This window comes from Myotis daubentonii, chromosome 8, assembly GCF_963259705.1.
Source record: "Myotis daubentonii chromosome 8, mMyoDau2.1, whole genome shotgun sequence".
NCBI lineage: Eukaryota > Metazoa > Chordata > Mammalia > Chiroptera > Vespertilionidae > Myotis > Myotis daubentonii.
In genome coordinates, this window is record NC_081847.1 from 29,912,423 (window position 1) to 29,930,867 (window position 18,445).

At 47.3% G+C, this 18,445-nt stretch overlaps 1 protein-coding gene across 4 annotated transcripts in view; it reads left to right on the forward strand.

The window, feature by feature from the left end:
* SLC23A2 (solute carrier family 23 member 2) overlaps positions 1–18,445 on the forward strand; it is a 132,323-nt gene that overhangs the window by 70,290 nt on the left and 43,588 nt on the right. For all 4 annotated transcript variants that reach the window (XM_059705614.1, XM_059705613.1, XM_059705616.1 and 1 more), the window contains 2 exons: positions 9,258–9,374; positions 12,838–12,995. In XM_059705614.1, coding sequence (XP_059561597.1) covers positions 9,258–9,374; positions 12,838–12,995 — 275 coding nt within the window. The remainder of the gene's footprint in view (positions 1–9,257; positions 9,375–12,837; positions 12,996–18,445) is intronic.

Consider the following 18,445-nt stretch of genomic DNA (forward strand, 5'->3'; position numbering starts at 1 on the left):
AGATCAGCCGAAACCGGTTTGGCTCAGTGGATAGAGCGTCGGCCTGCGGACTGAAGGGTCCCAGGTTCGATTCCGGTCAAGGGCATGTACCTGGGTTGCGGGCACATCCCCAGTGGGAGATGTGCAGGAGGCAGCTGATCGATGTTTCTCTCTCATGGATGTTTCTAACTCTATCTCCCTCCCTTCCTTTCTGTAAAAAATCAATAAAATATATTTTTTAAAAAATAAAAAGGAGATCAGCTTACCTGCTCCACAGTCGTCACCGAGGCTCTGTTCTAGTGATATAAGTCTGTGGGGCTTTGTCAGGGCTTTGTCAGGGCCTGGGCAACTTCAGTTTTTGGTGGCCAGTCCCAGGAGGTATGGAAGCTCCAGACCGGATCCAGAGGGCGGCCTTGCTGGACTGGCTGAAATTTGACTTGGAGGGGCCAGACTACAGTCTGATTTCCAGTGGCCTTCCCTTCCGCACCTTGGGCAGGGTCCCGGCGGGGTCCTCGAGTTTGGGCAGGACTAGGCCAAGTGTCCTTCCTTCTTGCATTTGAGGCAAGGGCCCGGAGGAGGCTGAGCCCCTGACCTCTCCTAGGAGAGTAGTGGCTAGGAGCTGAAAGGCTTCCTCTGGGCCTAGCCTTGTCCTGATCTCGCTTTTGTTTTTGGATTTGTGTCTCCACATCGCTGTTTTTAAGACCTTAAAGGCCAGATTAACGAGGTCTTTTTGAGGGGTTTGTGGACCTGTGTCTATTTTTCAAAGTTTGCGGCGTATGTCGGGGGCTGATTGGGATATAAAGTGGGTGTTCGGAAGAAGGGTTCCCTCTGGGGAGGTGGGGACCAAGGTGGTAAACTTCTGCCAGGCCTCCGTGAGGCGGGAGAGGAGGAGAGCTGGGTTTTCGTCAGAGCCTTGAGTGATTTCATTAAATTTGTCATAGTTCACTGCCTTATGGGCAGCCTTTTTGAGTCTAGCAATGAGACAGATGATCATGTGACTACGAAGCCGGCGCCCTGGAGAATTGACCTGATAGTCCCATCTCGGGTTAGTTTGGGGGAACCAGTCAGCGCCAATCGGGTTGGCTGGCGTGTCCTGTCTATGGAGGGCATCAGCATGGTCCTGAGCTGCTTGCCAAATGCACTCCTTCTCCTCTGGGGTCAGAGAGGAGGACAGGGTGACATAGATGTCGTGTCAGGTCATGGGAGTGGGTCAGGTACCGGAACTCCTTAGTAAAGGTGGTTGGATTGGTGGAGAAAGACCCAAGACGTCTCTCAATCTGTACGAGGATGGACATGGAAAATGGGATGTGTACCTGGACAGTACCCTTGGCCCTGGCCACCTCTCGCAGGGGAAGGACAAGGGGCTGTCGACTGTCTAGGAAATAGTAAAAGGGGAACTTGGTAAGGAGGTTGAGGGGGTGGACAGAGGGGTGGAGTCTGAAGACAGGGGGCCATTTGGAGGAGGGACATAAGGAGGTGGGTTTGGGAGACCTGTAGGGGAGCGAAGAATCAAGTGATGGGGAGGGTCTGAAGGACCTGGCGGGTTGGAGAAGGGCGATCGGAAGCCTTAGGGTGTAAAGGCCCCGGGTTGGCAGAAGGACGTTTGGGTGGAGTCAGATTGATAAGGAAGCAAGTTTGAGAGAGAAGGGTGATTGCGGAGAGTAAAGAAGGCCTGGATGGAGGGGATCTCTGACTACTTCCTATTGTGGTGACAGAAATTATTTAAGACGCAAAGAATGTTCAAATCGAAAGCTCCATTCTCAGACCAATGAGAAGATTTAGATTGTGGATAAGGCGCTTTGGCTGGACCTCCGTGGAAGGGCCGAGTGTGTGAAGATTACTGGGGAGACATCCCAGAGGAGTTTTGTTTTTTGGGGCGGGGGCGGGGGCGGGGGGAGAGAAGAGATGGAAAATGAACTCCCAGTGGTGTAAATTAGGAAGAGGAGGTAAGAAACAAAGGGAGACCCGGGGAGCTAGACTAGAGGGAGGGCGTCCCCGCCGGCTAGTCAGGCTCCAGAGTGAGGAAGAGAGTCTAATCCATGTGGTGGTTTCCTGGGGCCGAGGCCGGACTGGAGAGGTTTTCTGGCCTAGCGCTAGGCCGGAGATGGCAAATCAGAAACCCAGAGGGCTGACCCAGCGTCACTTAGCAGAGATGAAATGCGCCGGTGTTGAGTGCGGGGTCAGTACTGGGAAGGAGAGAGAGGTCCCAGATCCGGCAACCTCCCTGGCTATTTCGGGAGGGTCCGTGAGGGGGGGAGGCCTAATCGAGGCCACAATCATGTCAGCCGAGTAGGATTTGGAGGTGAGCCCAGGTCAAGCTGCTGCCGCCTAGCAAACTTGGGGTGATTGAAGCCAGGGTGATAGCTCCCCTTCCCTGTGGAACCCTCCCGGGTTTCTGCACCTAATGCTAGGGTCAACGAAGGAGAACGCACGAGGCCAAAAGTATAAATAACGAATTATGAAATTGTTATTTCATCGGGAAACCCAGATGGACTGAGCCCCCAAATGGCGCCTGCCTGCGTAGATATGTTTTGATGCTGACCATTCTGGGTCAGTTTTTTCTGGCACTTTTAATATGTAGTGTCAAAGCTCCTGTTACTTTAGGAAAGCAGTCTTGAATTATATCTACTTTTTGTTCCAGTCTGTTCTTTTGATTTTATTTCATGGCTCCAATTACAAATATTTTGGATCTCCATTGCCTGCTTTCTCAAGCTATCATTTCTCTCTAATATGTTTTTTTCACTTACATTGTTTTATTTTATTTTTTATTTATAGTCTGTGACCCTTACACTTCTTTTAAATGTCTGTTTTCTCTTGTGCTCTCTGTCTCTTTTTTTTAAAAAGTCCTCACCCGAGGATATTTTTTCCATTGATTTTTCAGAGGGCAGAAGGGAGGAAGGTAAGGGAGAGAGAAAACATCGATATGAGAGAGACATATTGAATGGCTGCCTCCTGTAAGTGCCCCTACTAGGAATGGGGAAAGAACCTGCAATCCAGATACGTGCCCGTGACCAGAATTGAACCCATGACCCTTTGGTGCACGGGCCAATGCATTAACCACTGAGCCAGGCCAGCCAGTGACTTTCATTTTTCTTTTTTCCCCCTTTACTTTTGTCCAAATTCTGTCAATTCATGTTTTATTTCTGTTTGTCTTTTAATTTCTGTTTTAAGGTCTTCCTAATACACTTGATTATTATTAATTAAAAAATATTTTTACTATTGATTTCAGAGAGGAAGGTAGAGGGAAAGAGAGATAGAAACATCAATGATGAGAGAGAATTGTTGATTGGCTGGCTCCTGCACGCCCCCTACTGGGGATCGAGCCCTCAACTGGACATATGCCCTTGACCAGAATTGAACCTGGGACCCTTCAGTCTGCAGGTCAACATTCTGTCCACTGAGCCAAACCAGCTAGCTAGGGCTACAGTTGATTATTGAGTTTTTAAGATATCTGAATTGTTCTTTATAATTCACTGAGTACTTGGAGGGTCTTTCTAATTTATAAAAATGTCCTTTATTTCTTGGAAATGTTCTTATTTCTTTGATTAATTCTTATATTCTGTTATCTTGGTTGTATTCTGACTTTTAAAACCATTACAGTTTCTTATCCATATTTGTCTTTTTGTTATTTTTGGAACATATCTTGTTTTTAGTTTGTAACACCTCTTTTATTGTCTTTTTTTTTTTTTTCTTCTTTTTAAGGAGAGAGGGAGGGAGAGAAACATTGGTGTGAGAGAGAATCATTGATTGGTTGCCTCCCGTTCACACCCTGGCTGGGGATTGAACTGCAACCTGGGCATGTGCCCTGACCCGGAATCAAACCCTCAACCCTTCGGTGCATGGGACAGCACTCCAACCAACTGAGCCACACCGGCTAGGGCTACTGTTGTGTTTGCTTTTATTTACTGATTAGTGATTTTTAAAATGGCATTTATTTCTTCCCAGGTTCAAATTAAAAATTTTTCCGTTTATTTTAGAGGGAGAGAAGGGAGGGGAGGGAGAGAAGAAGGGAAAGAGAGAGAGAAAGAAATACGGATTTGTTATTCCACTTTTTTATGCATTCATTGGTTGCTTCCTGCATGTGCCCTGACCAGGGCTGGAACCCCAAATCCTGGCGCTTGGGGATGACTCTCTAACCAACTGAGCTATCTGGCCAAATATTTTTCTTTTTATGATACAAGTTTTTATTTTATTTTACTTTAAAAGTTTCTTCATACCACATTGGCCTTATTTCCTCTTATTTTTGGAGGCTTTCTTTGTCCCAGGTTTGTGAGGCAATAAACATGAGAGTAGGGTGGTTGTCTGGGAGTGAGGTTTGTTTGCTGGTGGGAGTTGCCACTGAATAACCAGGAGGAAAGCTGTCTCATTGCGGTGGAGTCTAGGCATCAGCATGTTGTCTCGGGCTGATCACAGTTCCTGTAGAGGAGAGTTCTTCTAGTCTCCTGCAAATAAGCCTGGTTTCTGTAACCTGCTCTGGCATTCTGGAAGCAGATGAGGATTCCACTGGTCATGTTTGCATTTAACCCCACATAGTATTCCTGAGTCTGATGTCTTTCTGGTTTATATTCTTCAAACCAGTGGTCGCCAACCTTTCGGACCTCATGGACCACCAGTGGTCCGCGGACCACTGGTTGGCGACCACTGCTTCAACAGTACATTGTTGTATCTTGAAGGATGAGGATAGCAGCAGGCAACAGGATGTCTGCTTGTTTTGCATAGTTAAAACCTATCCTCTTCCCATCCTTTTCTGTCTTGTGCCTCCAGGCTTGGAACCTTTCTGGGCTCCTGTTGGTCACTCAGCCCACTTCACACTGTCCTCCTACAAGCACACAGATTGTCTATTCCTTCCCTCTCCCTTACGGGTTACAGCTCATGCAGATATTCCAGAAATGTGTTCATCTCATTTCTTTTCCATATTTTCTTTGTTCTTGTAGATTTGTGACATATTTATTCCTTCTGTGTGTTTTTAGGAGTTAGAGGAAATGACACATGTGGCCCGTCTAGCATGTTTAACTGGCACTCAAAAGCTGGTTCTTTAAAAAAACACACAACTGATGAAATTGATCTTTGATGGATCCGATTAAGGAAATAATGAGAAACCACAAATACACATTAGCAATGTGAAAGGAGATATAAGAAAAATGCATAAGAGAATATTAACTATGACATTATGATAATCAGTTTGAAACTCTATAGCAGGGTTGGCAAGCCATAGCCTATGCAAGCTACATCTGCCCAACACCTGTTTGGATAGTTTCATTGGAATACAGCCATACTCACTTGATACATATTGTCTAAGGCTCTTCTGCATGGTAGGGGCAGAATCGAGCAGTTGTGACAGAGCATTGATGATCCACAAAACCTAAAATATGTACTGTATAGCCTCTTACAGAAAGGGTTTGCTGGAGGAAATGATTTCCTAGAGAAAAAGAGACCGTAATTGACCCCCAAAGTGCTGGACTAGCTAAATAACCATTGAAGAGATTGGAAAGGTTATTAGTGATCTTAAGAAGGCTCCAACCAGAGAACTGAGTTCTGAGTTCATTAATCTTTGAAGGACAGGTAATTTCCTTGCTCTCTGATTATTTCAGACCATGGAAGAAGATAGAAAAGTCTTCCAAATGACGTTATTAAACTATTAATGCAGTCATCTTTTAAAGAAACCTTGCTCTTGAAAGTTATTGTTATTGAGGTTTTTGAAGTGATTTGTGTTAACGCAGTGATACTGACTCTGGTACCATAGCTTCTAATGACCGAGCACACACCTGTCTCAAGGAGGGCAGCAGCGTTTATGTGACAGAATTAACTGATCCCCTTGACCACACAGTTCCCTACTCAGTGTCATCTTAATACTATTTGTAGACATTTACATTAGTTCCATTTCTGTGTTATAGAAGCACCTTCATTACTAAGAAAGATTGAGTGTGAGTGTGTGTGTGTGTGTGTGTGTGTGTGTGTATGTGTGTATTTGTACGTACACATGTCTTAATCTTAGTCTGCCAGGCCTGAAAGAGGACAGATATAGTCTCTTCATTTCTGTGCATTAAAACAATAGTTAAAACTAGTTGTACTAAGGGACATTGTAGTGTTACTGTACTTTCAGATATCTGTCTTTATTGCTTTGTGAGCAGCAATACTCCCCACTTGGAGATGTAGATAATGTGATGGTGTTGAATTGTACAAATCCAATATCCACAGTAGCATCATGTTAGCAAAATGGTCAACTGAGTGTAATGATTCCCAAGACCTGAGTTGGGGGTTCTCCAATCAGGTTCAGTGATTTGCTGAATTCAGAGAAGCGGTTGCACTCCTGGTTACAGCTTATTTCAGAGAGAGGATACCGATTAAAATCCATGGAAAAGGCACGTAGGGAAGGATCCAGGAGACACCAGCTCAAGCTTTCAATTGTCCTCTTCCCATGGAGTCGGGTGGGCACTGCCTAATTTTCCCAGAAACCATGTGTGGCAGTTCTCAAGGAGTGTGCCAACCTGGGAAGCTCACTGGAGTCCTGGTGTCCAGGCTTTTATTGGGGAGCAGTCATGTAGGCGTGGCTGACCTTAATGTCCAGCTCTTTCAGAGGTCAAACTGATACCACATGGCCCAAGGCACCCCCCCCTCCCCCCATGGATCATCACATCGTTAGCATAAACTATTTGGGGCAGTCCAAGGCTTCAGGTAAACAAATACATTCTTAAGAAGCAGGATGTCCCAAGAGCTTAGGTATCACCTCCCAGGTGCCAGAGGGCCAAGCCTTTCCCTGACGTGCGGGGTTTGGACATCCCACACCTGCTGAGGTACTTCTTCACTGCATATCACTACGTATCAAATTCCTCACACATGCGTACTCTCTCTACCAATAAATGTTTAAAAGACATGCATATCCCATTTTACCCATTCAACAATGAACTCTCCCACTATCCATTTTTTGAATGGAGAAAAAGTTCTCTCGGGAAGGTCATATTCAAGTCACATTTGGATTAGATCAAATATAGACTTACATGGGATTTACCTTCAGGCTTCAGAAGGTAAGCCTGAATTGCATCACTTCTTTTGTGCAAGGGTATGTGTCCTCTAAGTCCCTGTTGTCCTGTGCATGGAAAATTGAGTAATAATACATGGAGTCACCATCTTTCTATGGGTTAGTTGTGGTCAAGGGTCAGGATGTTTTGTCTCCTGGTAGACACTCTGTTTGTTAGGTTATAAAAGATTTTTTTTTAAAAAATGCACATCTCAGGTTCCAAGAAATTGTTCATTGGGTTTTAGGAATCAGAGTTTTCTGTTTGGCTCAGATGCTGGATGACTTCAGAAGTGATGCTGACTTGACTTGTAATGATGAACACACGATACAATATACAGATGATGTATTACAGAATTGTATATCTGAAACCTATATAATTTTATTAGCCTGGTAGAGGCCCAGTGCATGGATTTGTGCACTCGTGGGGTTCCTCAACCTGGCTTGCACCCTCTCCCAATCTGGGACCCCTTGGAAGATGTTGGACTGCCAGTTTCGTCCTGATTGCTTTCAGGGATTGGCCTAAACTGGCAATCTGACATCCCTGGAGGGATGCAGTAGTGCACGACGCAGGTGGTCAGGGAGGAGCCCAAGCTGGGCACTGCGCCGCTCCTGCTCATCCTGGTCCTGCTGTACCTGCCGCAGCTGCCTCTTGGTAGCACTGCAGCAGAGGTGGGAGAGGCTCATGCAGCCGCAGCTGCAGCTGTGCTTACCAGCCGTGAGCCTGGCATCCGGCACCTGCTGAGCAGTGCTCCTGCTGTGGGAGCACAGACCACCAGGGGGCAACTCCTGCATTGAGAGCCTGCCTCCTGGTGGTCAGTACATGTCATAGTGACTGGTCATTCGGTTGTTTGGTTGCTTAGGCTTTTAGATATAGATGTCACCCAATAAATTCAATTGAAAAGAAAAAGAAGTGATGTCGATACTGACTGGGAATGCCTAGACTATGACGTAGACCAGCGGTTTTCAAACTTTTTCATCTCATGGCACACATAAACTACTAAAAGTCAGCACCATACCAAAAAGTATATATTTTGCAAGTGTGACAAAAAAGTAGGTATAATATTGATTCATTCACACCGGATGGCTCTTGTTGTGTTGGCTGTTGTCATTTTTTTAATTTGACAATCTAAGGGAAAAGAGGTCAGTGCCCCTAATAGTCAGATATTGCACGTTTAAAAAATTCTTGTGGCACACCAGTTGAAACTTGCTGAATGAGGCTATAACCTAAAGTGTCTGGTCTTTGTGAAGATTTTGTCTCAAAAAGCATGCAACACTTAACATTTAAAAAAAAAATCTTTAGTAGTGGTGGGAAGAAGAAAAAGAAAATTGCCCCCTGAACTAGAAATTCATTTTTGGTCTGTTATTTTAAGTAAAATATGAGTCACTTATCGGTACACTTCTGAATTTCGTTTTTTTCACTCACCATTGTGTCTGAGTAGCAGTGTTTTGGTACAAGGTTGTAGGACTTTATTTTTAGGTACAAAAAATTCTCTTTGCAGGGATGGGGGAAGGCGGGAGCAACAGATTAATGCTCTCTGTTTGAAGTGGTTAGCATTTCATATTATTTCTTCATTCTGGTCACCACTGCTCATGTCCAGGTTTTACTTTTTGGTCCCATCCTGGGAGCATCATCTCCACGCAGGTGGTCTCTAGGCTGGGGAGAAGCTCTGAGCAAGCTGAATGCTCTAGGACAGTGGTTCTCAACCTTCCTAATGCCGCGACCCTTTAATACAGTTCCTCATGTTGTGGTGACCCCCCATTTCATTGTTACAAATTGAACATAATTAAAGCATAGTGATTAATCACAAAAACAATATGTAATTATATATGTGTTTTCTGATGGTCTTAGGCGACCCCTGTGAAAGGGTCACGACCCACAGGTTGAGAACCGCTGCCTAGGGGATGTGAAGATGGCAATGGATACCGAATCCCCAAAGTCTGAAGATGGGGTGTCCCACTGAGCCAGTGTCTTTGAGTATTGTGTCAAAGGTAGCCAAGGCTTAATTTTACGGGGAAGTGGCAGCCACTTTATCAAATTGTGTTTTAGTAGTGGGCCTGTACTAAACTGCGCTAACGTTACTCCTTACATTTATTTATTTATTTACTTATTTACTTATTTACTTATTTATTTAGTTAGTTATTGAGAGTGGAAGGGAGGGAGAGAGGCAGAGAGAAACATCCATGTGAGAGAGATACTGAGCCAAACTGACTAGGGCAGTCCTTGTTTTTATTAAATAACTCCTTTGTCTCTTGCTTACAGAGCTCTCTGGCCGAGACGTTGGATAGCACTGGCAGTCTAGACCCCCAGAGGTCGGACATGATTTACACCATAGAAGACGTCCCTCCCTGGTACCTGTGCATATTTCTGGGGCTGCAGGTAAGATGGTTCCTTTAGGATGTAACCACCAGCAGGTGCTTGAGTTCTCTATCTGGATGTTTTTTAAATTCAGTGTTGATTTTGATTTATTGGGGACTTTATTATAAACTAGAGGCCCAGTGCACGGGTGGGGTCCCTCGACCTGGCCAGTGATCGGGACTGTCTCGCCCAGTCCCAATCGCGGCCAATGGGGGCCAGCCAGCCGGGGCACGATTGCAGGAGGTTGGCCAGCTGGAGAGGGACCGTGGGAGGGCTCCAGGGCGTGTTCGATCATCTCACCCAGTCCCCATGGGCCAGACCCCTGCAGCAAGCTAACCTACCGGTTGGAGTGTCTACCCCCTGGTGGTCAGTGTGCATCATAGCGACTGGTCGAGCGGTCGACCACTTAGCATATTAAGCTTTATATATATAGACTAGAGGCCTGGTGCACGAAATTTGGCCTGCACCCTATCCAATCTGGGACCCCTCGGGGAATGTCTGACTGCCACAAGGATCGGGCCTAAACCAGCAGTCGATATCCCTCTTATGGTCTGGGACTGCTGGTTCCTAACCGCTCGCCTGCCTGACTGCCTGATCGCCCCTAACCGCCTCTGCCTACCAGCTGATCACCCCCTAACTGCTCCTCTGCTGGCCTGATCGCCCCCAACTGCCCTCCTCTGCCGCCTGATCACCACCAACTGCCCTCCCCTGCAGGCCTGATCGCTCCTATAACTGCTCTCCCCTGCCAGTCTGATCACCCCTAACTGCTTGCTCCCCTGCCAGCCTAATCGCCCCTAACTGCCTCTGCCTTGGCCCCCACCACCATGGCTTTGTCCGGAAGGAAGTCGGACGTCTGGAAGATGTCCAATCGACCCGGTCTAATAAGCATATTACCCTTTTATTAGTATAGATTACTCTCTTAAGATTGATGAATGGAAATTGTCAACATCAGTTTCATAGTAGTGAAAAGAAGAAATGAACAGGAGGAGGAGATTAAACAGAGAATGAAGGAAGGAAAACACTCAGGGAATAAGCAAAGGAAATGACATGGAAGGAAGGACAGAAAATTGTAGAGATATAGAAAAAAGGAAGAACAGAGGGAGAGAAAAGTAGAAGAGAAGAGAAAAGAACTAGTTTTCATTTCTCATTCCCGGCTTAGTTAACCAACTCACAGTCACAGTCAGTTCTGCCATGAAACATGGGCGACCCTGAAAAATGCCACGTTGGCCAGATCGTAAACGGCATGTTTCCGTCTCTTTAAAGAAAGGCAAACTTTGCCAGAGAAGCAGCTGCTTTGTCTGCTGTGGCTTCCAGTGGGAGCAGAGCAGGGACGCTGCCAGGGGAGGGAGTGGAACAGCGCTGGGCTCCTACGTTTTTGGTGCTTTCCCTCATCTCAGCACCCTCTTCCCACTTAACGGACTGAAGTGGCGCTCTAGAGAAAGGGACAAGACAGGAAGCTCTTCTCTAGGATTCACACCCATGGCCTGGGTTTGCCTTGGTTGTTTTAGCCGTATGAAAGCCTGGCCTGCACGGCTAGGGTTGAGGACCTAGAGAAGGGCTGCGCACAAATGACCAGACTAGACAAGAAATATGAATTTGGATATCATGGGGGGCCGGGCAGTGAGCCATTCTTTAGTGGAAAGGCTTCACTGGTGCCCAGGCCCTGCCAGCCTTGTATTCAATTTTAGATACACATATTGCCCTTAGTCAGGCAGCAATCCCGGCAGCACACAGATTATCTTAAAGGTCAGTAAATATTAGTAAATATTTACTTTGAGACAGTTAGGTCAGGAAATTGCTTGAGCTACCATTGTCTTGACAGAACATTGATGCATAGCTTTAGCCCTTGCCAAAGCTCAAGGTCCATCAGCCTTCTGGGTTCCTTGTTTGCACTTTTCTGATAATGTAGACCAGTGGTCGGCAAACTGCGGCTCGCGAGCCACATGTGGCTCTTTGGCCCTTGAGTGTGGCTCTTCCTAAGCCTTAGGAGTACCCTAATTAAGTTAATAACAATGTACCTACCTATATAGTTTAAGTTTAAAAAATTTGGCTCTCAGAAGAAATTTCAGTCGTCGTACTGTTGATATTTGGCTCTGTTGACTAATGAGTTTGCCGATCACTGGTGTAGACAATGGATAGCTTTCAGCATAGCCAGACTCTGTTCTCAGGCCTGACTTTCCATTCTTCATTTTTTTAAAGTTTGAATGACAGTTTAACCTGGGGTATTTCAGATGCTGAGAAACTCGGTCTCATTGCCCAGACAGGTTTATGCACTTGGAGGTGAGGCTGTACCTGCCCCGACAGCTGATGCTTTGGTCTGGGTTTCCAGCCCTCCCGACCCCCTTTAGGTATCACAGCACTTGGTTACCTGACCTGAAAGGTGTCTAATAAAGGAGAAGTCACGACCCAAGGAGCGGAGTGGTCGTGGGGATAATTTTCCTTGGGTTGAACATCCTGAAACAGAGTGAGGAGACTTGCTTTTTAAAATGTTTATATTCTAGGTGTTTCTAGAAGTGTTCCCTGGTCAAATGGGATTGGGAACCCTGCATGCATCATGCCCTTCTTGACGATGCACAATGTTCTTAAGCTTGTGAGCATCCCTGAGAAGTCCTGGATGGGAATGTTCTGTTTCCTGCACGTAACACCTATTAGTGTTAAGAAGTTTGGGCTTTATGGGCTGCAAGCAACACATTTTGGCAAACAGGAGCAGAGATGGGGAACTCTCGGGAATAAAATTGGGTTTGCCGAACAGAAGCAGGCACTGAACAAGCAGGCCCCTGGGAGGAAGGGAAGTGAGCATGGCTGCTAGGAATATCCTACTGGGAGTGGAGGTGGGGCCCCCAAAGGAGAGTGAGCTGGCTCTTTGTGGAGCATTCTTCAGCTCCTGTGTGACCTTAACTCTTCCCTGATTGTTATGAGACAATGCCACCATAGAAAAGGGTGGGAAACACCCTGTGTAAGGAAGCTTTAACCCCCAGACCCATTATTTCAAGAGTACAGACGTAGAATTCTACATAAAATATTGGCAAGTCAAACTGCAGAAGAAAGATATAGTAAGACTCCTAGAGTTTGTTTCAAGAATGGTTCCACTCAAAATAATTAATGTGCACAAATCAGAGGAGAAAGATGTATGATTTTAGCAATTGATACTGAAAAGCATTTGAAAAAAAGCAGGTAATTCCAGTAAGAATTGCAGGAGTAAAATATCAATAAAATATGATTGCATTAAGTGTTTCCTTTATGCTGACCTGGACTCATGTGAATAATAAGTAATGATACAAGTATAATGGAAATGTAATGGAAAGGAGAAATACTGAAAAAGAAATATGGTTTGGTATAGGATACTCGTGTGTACCTAAGCAAACCAAAGAGTTCCTTTTTTAAAAAACAAAACAAAACAAAACATTGGAGGGTTGAGTTGGGATGAAATCAGAAAATAACGGGGAAGGGTTCACTCTTTCCTCTGTCTCCCTGTCACCCACAGCACTATCTGACTTGCTTCAGCGGCACCATCGCGGTGCCCTTTCTGCTGGCCGACGCCATGTGTGTGGGGTACGACCAGTGGGCCACCAGCCAGCTCATTGGGACCATTTTCTTCTGTGTGGGAATCACAACTCTGCTGCAGACGACGTTTGGGTGCAGGTGAGATTGGAGTACTGAATGGGATCCCGAAGCCCCTGTAAGGAAGGCATCGAACAACACCGTTTACCTAGGCAGCTTAGAAGGACTGACTGGCGGGCGGGTGTTGTAGTGAGCCCTGCCCCCACCCACCCTGCACCGTGTTTCTTCTCTTGGTGGGTGGCACCACCCCCGACCTGACTGTGCACGCTGGAAAGTCTGATGCTCTCAGCTCCTTCCATCCCTCCAGCTGCAGTGCAAGCTCTCCAGTGCCCGTCCTGCCACGTTCCTTTAGTCAGACCTGGGCTGTTGCACTAGGTTCCCAGTTGGTTTCCATGCCCCCAGGGCCACTCTCCTTGCCCCACTCTGTGCACCAGCCCCCCGAGCCTTCTTTCCAACATTGGCATCTTCCTCGGAGCTGCCAGGCTGCAGCCCCACTCCCTGTTTAAAACCAGGATGTGCCCACTTTTGAAGCTTCTCCCTTGCTCTCTGTCTGTCCCCTGCCTTTCCAGCCATGCCTCTGATCCCTGCTGTCCCCTTCTCTGGCTCTCCCTGGGGTGACCTCCCTGAGCCACCTGCTATTTCACCCCGCTGTGCTTGTGTGCCCCAGCACCCCATGCACCCTGCTCATCCTTCCAGTCTGGCTTGCTCCTCTCGCTGAAGCACCCCAACTCCTCGAAGCCTCCTTTGTTCTCTCAATTCCCACACATACATCTTGTGTTCATTCTTCTAATGTGGCTCTTCTTCCACTGTGTCCTTTTTTGTTTTTGTGTCTTTTCCTGTTGGATTGTGCTCCCTTCCTTGATGCCAGGGCTCTGATTGTTCACCTTTGCTTCCCTGCTCCCAGCTTAAATGGGCGAGGAGCTGGCTGAGGACGGGAGGAGAGCCCCTCTCTCCTGCCGCCTCCTGCGGGCTTGCTGTTTTCTCCTGCCCCCTCTTTGGCTCTCTTCACACTGCAGCCTCTTCTTCTACCCGGAGGCTCTGCTCACGGGGTGGAGCCTGCAGGGACAGACTGTTCTTGGGAAGGGTAGGGAGTAAGCTTCTGAGTTCTGGTTCTGTCTCTTGCTCTATGAGAGAGACTCTGGGGAAGGGCTTTGCCTTGCCTTCTGGGGGAAAGAGGGCGATAGTACAACGGCAGCCTGGGAGTCATGGACTGTATTCCAATGAGTCAGAATCCACAGGGACCTTGAGCGTATGGGAGACCCAGGAGCAGTGTTAGGGTGTTCCAGGTGGTGGCACAGGCAGCGCCTGGGAAGGGAAGTGGCCGTTTCCTTGCAGGTCTGCTGATGGGAGGGAGCCATGTGGTCTGAAGGCTGTGGGGCTGGCCAGCTCTTGGAGTTCTCAAAACCCCAGCCCCTGCGGGACTGACTGCCTGTGGCCACCATGCTGAGCAAATCCCTTACCTCAGAAGGGAAGGTCTCCTTAGGGGACGCTGAGAGGAAGGTCAGGGTGCCACTGACCTAGAGCAGTGGTCGGCAAACCGCGGCTTGTGAGCCACATGCGGCTCTTCCACAAAATACCACGTGCGGGTGCACATGTACAGTGCGAAGTTGACTTAAAACTTTAAGTAAAGTTTATTAAGTTAATTTTAGGGAGCATTGTGGAGTGAAAGAAGATGTAGTGTCGAGGATTGAGAAAGGTATGTTGAGATGGTTTGGACATACAGAGAGGATGAACGAAAGGAGATAGACGAAACAAGTATACAAGACGCGTGTGGATGGGAGAGTTGGAAGGGGTCGACCTCAGCGAAGGTACCTCAATCAGATTGAGAATGTTTTTAGGAAAGGCCAGCTTAGGAGTACCCTAATTAAGTTAATAACAATGTACCTACCTATATAGTTTAAGTTTAAAAAATTTGGCTCTCAAAAAAAAAAAAAAATTGGCTCTCCAAAGAAATTTCAATCATTGTACTGTTGATATTTGGCTCTGTTGACTAATGAGTTTGCCGACCACTGACCTAGAGGAAGGAGGTGTGTTCTGGGCATTCCAGGGAGGACTTGATTCATTTTGTCAGTACCAGGAAGCAGGAGAAAACAAATCCAGGTAGTTAAATTTGGCTGGCAACAGCTTTCATTCTTTTGATATGCATTTAAGGTTCTGTATTCAAAGTCCAGAGTGGACTGAAAAGCTTTTGTTGGCTGACTCGGGAGCCTTACTTTGTACATAGGGCACTGGTTCTCTGGGGAAATTTTTATTTTTATTTTTCTCTCTAAACAGCTGATTCATCAAGGAGCTTATAGCAGAAACTGTCTGTAAATTTGGGCAGTGCCTGTAATTGAGAATTGTTGGTTGATAGGAAGAAGGGATGAAGATATCGATATTGTGGTATAATATGCACGGTGTGCAACTCAGGCCAAGGTTAGCATGGTCAGCCGTCAGTTGCCAGTGCCTGTTACATCAAGTTGTTGGATATTTTAATGATAAACTGTAATCCCATGGGCAGTCAGAACCTACAGTTCCCCGTATAAACCACGAGTTTACACAGTGGCAAATGATGATTTCTTCTCCTTCATACGCGGGGGAGTGGAGCAAGCAAGCATGAGAGGTTAGAGGGGCCTGGGCAGGTGAGTTCTCCAGCTTGGTTTCCTTTTGAGAAAACGAGAGGAGGCTCTTCCTAAGGTGTTCTGTGGATGGCATTGGCCATTATTTTAATGGACCTATTGGGCTTTCATGGATTATAAACTTCCTGAAATATGTTTGGGGAGTTATGCACGAATAACATGAAAAGCCTTTCAGTTTTGCTAAATGCTAACGCAGACACTTACCATAGGCTGTGAATGATCATTTTAACAGTCTTCCTGGTCACAACAGGATCAAATAAACAGAGAAAGCAATTGGGGCCGAGGTTTGTTAGGTGGGGAGGGCTGGGGGGGACCGTGCAGGAGGGAACCGCTGACTAGCCAAGAGTGGAGTCTATTCCCCGTGTCGGCCATGGATTGCAGATGGCCTGTGCATGTGTTTGTTTTATGGTTGTTGGTGGTTTTTTTTGGGGGGGGGGGGCGGGGCGGGTGGTGGTGCTGGGGGATAGTTCAGCACTTAGGCTTAGAGCAGCAAGAGAGAAAAAGTTTTTCATGTTCAGCTTTCATGATTTCTAAGATGGATTTTCTGACATTTCTGGTTTATAGTATTGTGTGTGCGTTCTGTATGCTTCTTTGCTATTTGCCGACCACCTCACGAGTACTGGATATCTCCATTGCACTGGATGCCGCTGGTGCCTGTGACCTAGAGACCAACCATGGTCTGTGCTTGTGAGGAGGGAGCCCTTTATTTTGAGGAAGCTAAGACTGCTGCACGTCTAGCTCAGAGGAAGAAAGTGTAAGCCTCCCGAACTGTGGGGCAGTGGCAGGCCATTGCTCTTCCTCATTTCACCACGGTACCCCGGGGAAGAGGGGCCGCTGTTCTCAGACACCTGCTTCATCCCATAAAAAACTCAGAATTGGGTAGGGAGACAGTGAAGGGGACACAGACGCGAGCCTCTGCAAGCTGAGCATGCGCGCTGACTGCAGCTGTCAGATGGTCACATCACTCCTTTGGAGGCTGTTTCCCACGGGCTGGGCTGAGGCCACAAAAAATATGTCTGGGGCAGTGTGGGCTGCAGCGCCTCCTTCCTTCACTGCACATCTCCCCTGGCACAGGTCCCGGGCCCAGGGGTGGGGACTTCTGTGGCTTTCCTGCTTCCCAGAGGTTTCTGCTTGCAGCGGGCGGGCGGGTCTGTGCCATGCCTGGCTCTTTCACCTTCTCCTGCTCCCACCTTTTCCTCTCCTCCCTTTGACCTTGACCTGCACTTTGCTTTCAACTAGGTTTTCCCTGAGTGAGGTTTCCTTGAGTGAGGTTTCAACATCTCTGGTTCTGTTTGATTGTGATGTCAATCCCAGCCACACCTTGGACTTGTTCCAGGAATTAGTACAAAGCCTTTAAAATCCTGAGAGATCAGGGCATGGGTGCGAGCCAGCTTGCAGCCGTCTCGATGCATCATCCCGCGCCCCCCCCCCCCCCCCCCCGGGTGTCAGTGCAGAGCTGGGGGTGAAAGAGATCCTTCGGCACCTGCCCCTTGCCTGCCACACTGACTTCCCTGAGGTTGTGGCAGGCTCTGTGTTAGGGAGTCACCTCCAGCCTTTTGCTTCAGGCACCTCTTGGAGGCCTCACTGAGGTCTCCAGCAAAAGGAAAGACTGTAGGCTCTCCTTGTTGTGGTAGCCGGTGTTGTCATTTGCCCTGAGAAGGCAGTGTCCCCCACTTCCATCTCCTTGGGTCTGGGGGCCTATGTATGTTGTGTGTCACTAGGTATGGGGACCACTCCAGGATACTTCAAGGTCTCAAGTCCAGGGCTTTGAACTATTATTGATAAGACTTGGGAGAATCGAGGGGTGCAGTGCTTAGATTGAGGTGGGGAGATTGGGGTTCCCCCACACTCTCTGTATATGCACTTTGTGTGGGGTGCATATGTACTTTTTTGAACTGCTTAAAAGTAAAGTTGCAGACAGCATGCCAGTTCACCCTAAATATCTACTGGGAATGAGGGTCTCCTTTGTAATAACCACTTACAACAGCCATTCTGCCATATCAGCCAATATGCAGCCACATTTAACTTCCCAAGTTGTCCCTAAATGTCTTTTAGGTCTAGTCCCTCCACTTCCCTGAACCAGGATCCAGTCAAGTTCATGTGGTGCATTTGTTTGTTGCATCTCTCTGGCCTCAATAATAAACAGTCCCCATTTTTTCCCTCCATATCACCCCCTTTTAAAGAGCCTAGGCCAGTTGTCTGTCAAGTGTTCTGTGGTCTGAATTTGTCTGTGTCCTTATGGTGGTATTGGATTTGTTCCACAACCTCCCCTCCTCCCCCCTTATTTGTTCTAAACTGGGAGGTGGGGCTAGAGGCATGGTTGATTCAGGGTGAAAATTTTGCAAAAATTACTATATAGGTGACTTTACATTGGGCTCTCCCCCACCAAATTAAAAAAATTACTGTTACTGTCCATTTACTACAAGTTTTAGGTAGTATAGTGTGGGGCAAAAGTAGGTTTACAGTTGTGAGTATGTGAAGCCATTTATTCTTGTATTATTATTAATGACTATATTTTGCGTATGAACAACTGTAAACCTACTTTTGCCTCACCCTGTGTATTAATGAAATGGGCCCGTGGGAACCTGATGCTAATGACCATGGAGGAGGGAGCTTTCCCGCACGCCCCGACGGCTGCGGGGCTGGTGGAGACATCGCTCTCGTTCCACCTTTTTCATGTGACTGTGGGCAAGCCGCCTGACCTCTCGGGGCCTCCTTCTGGTTAATCCTGGGCACCTGTCCACACTCGCCTGCGGGCGCTTATTATTTGAGGGGCCTCTGGAAGGGGAGGAGGCAGACAGGTGCAGGCGGGGAGAGGGGTGGCAGTGAGCTTGGGGCTGGGGCAGCTGCCAGCAGCGTCTCTGATGAGCATAGGGGCGGCTGGGCATCGTGCTCCGTGGCCACTGCCATCAG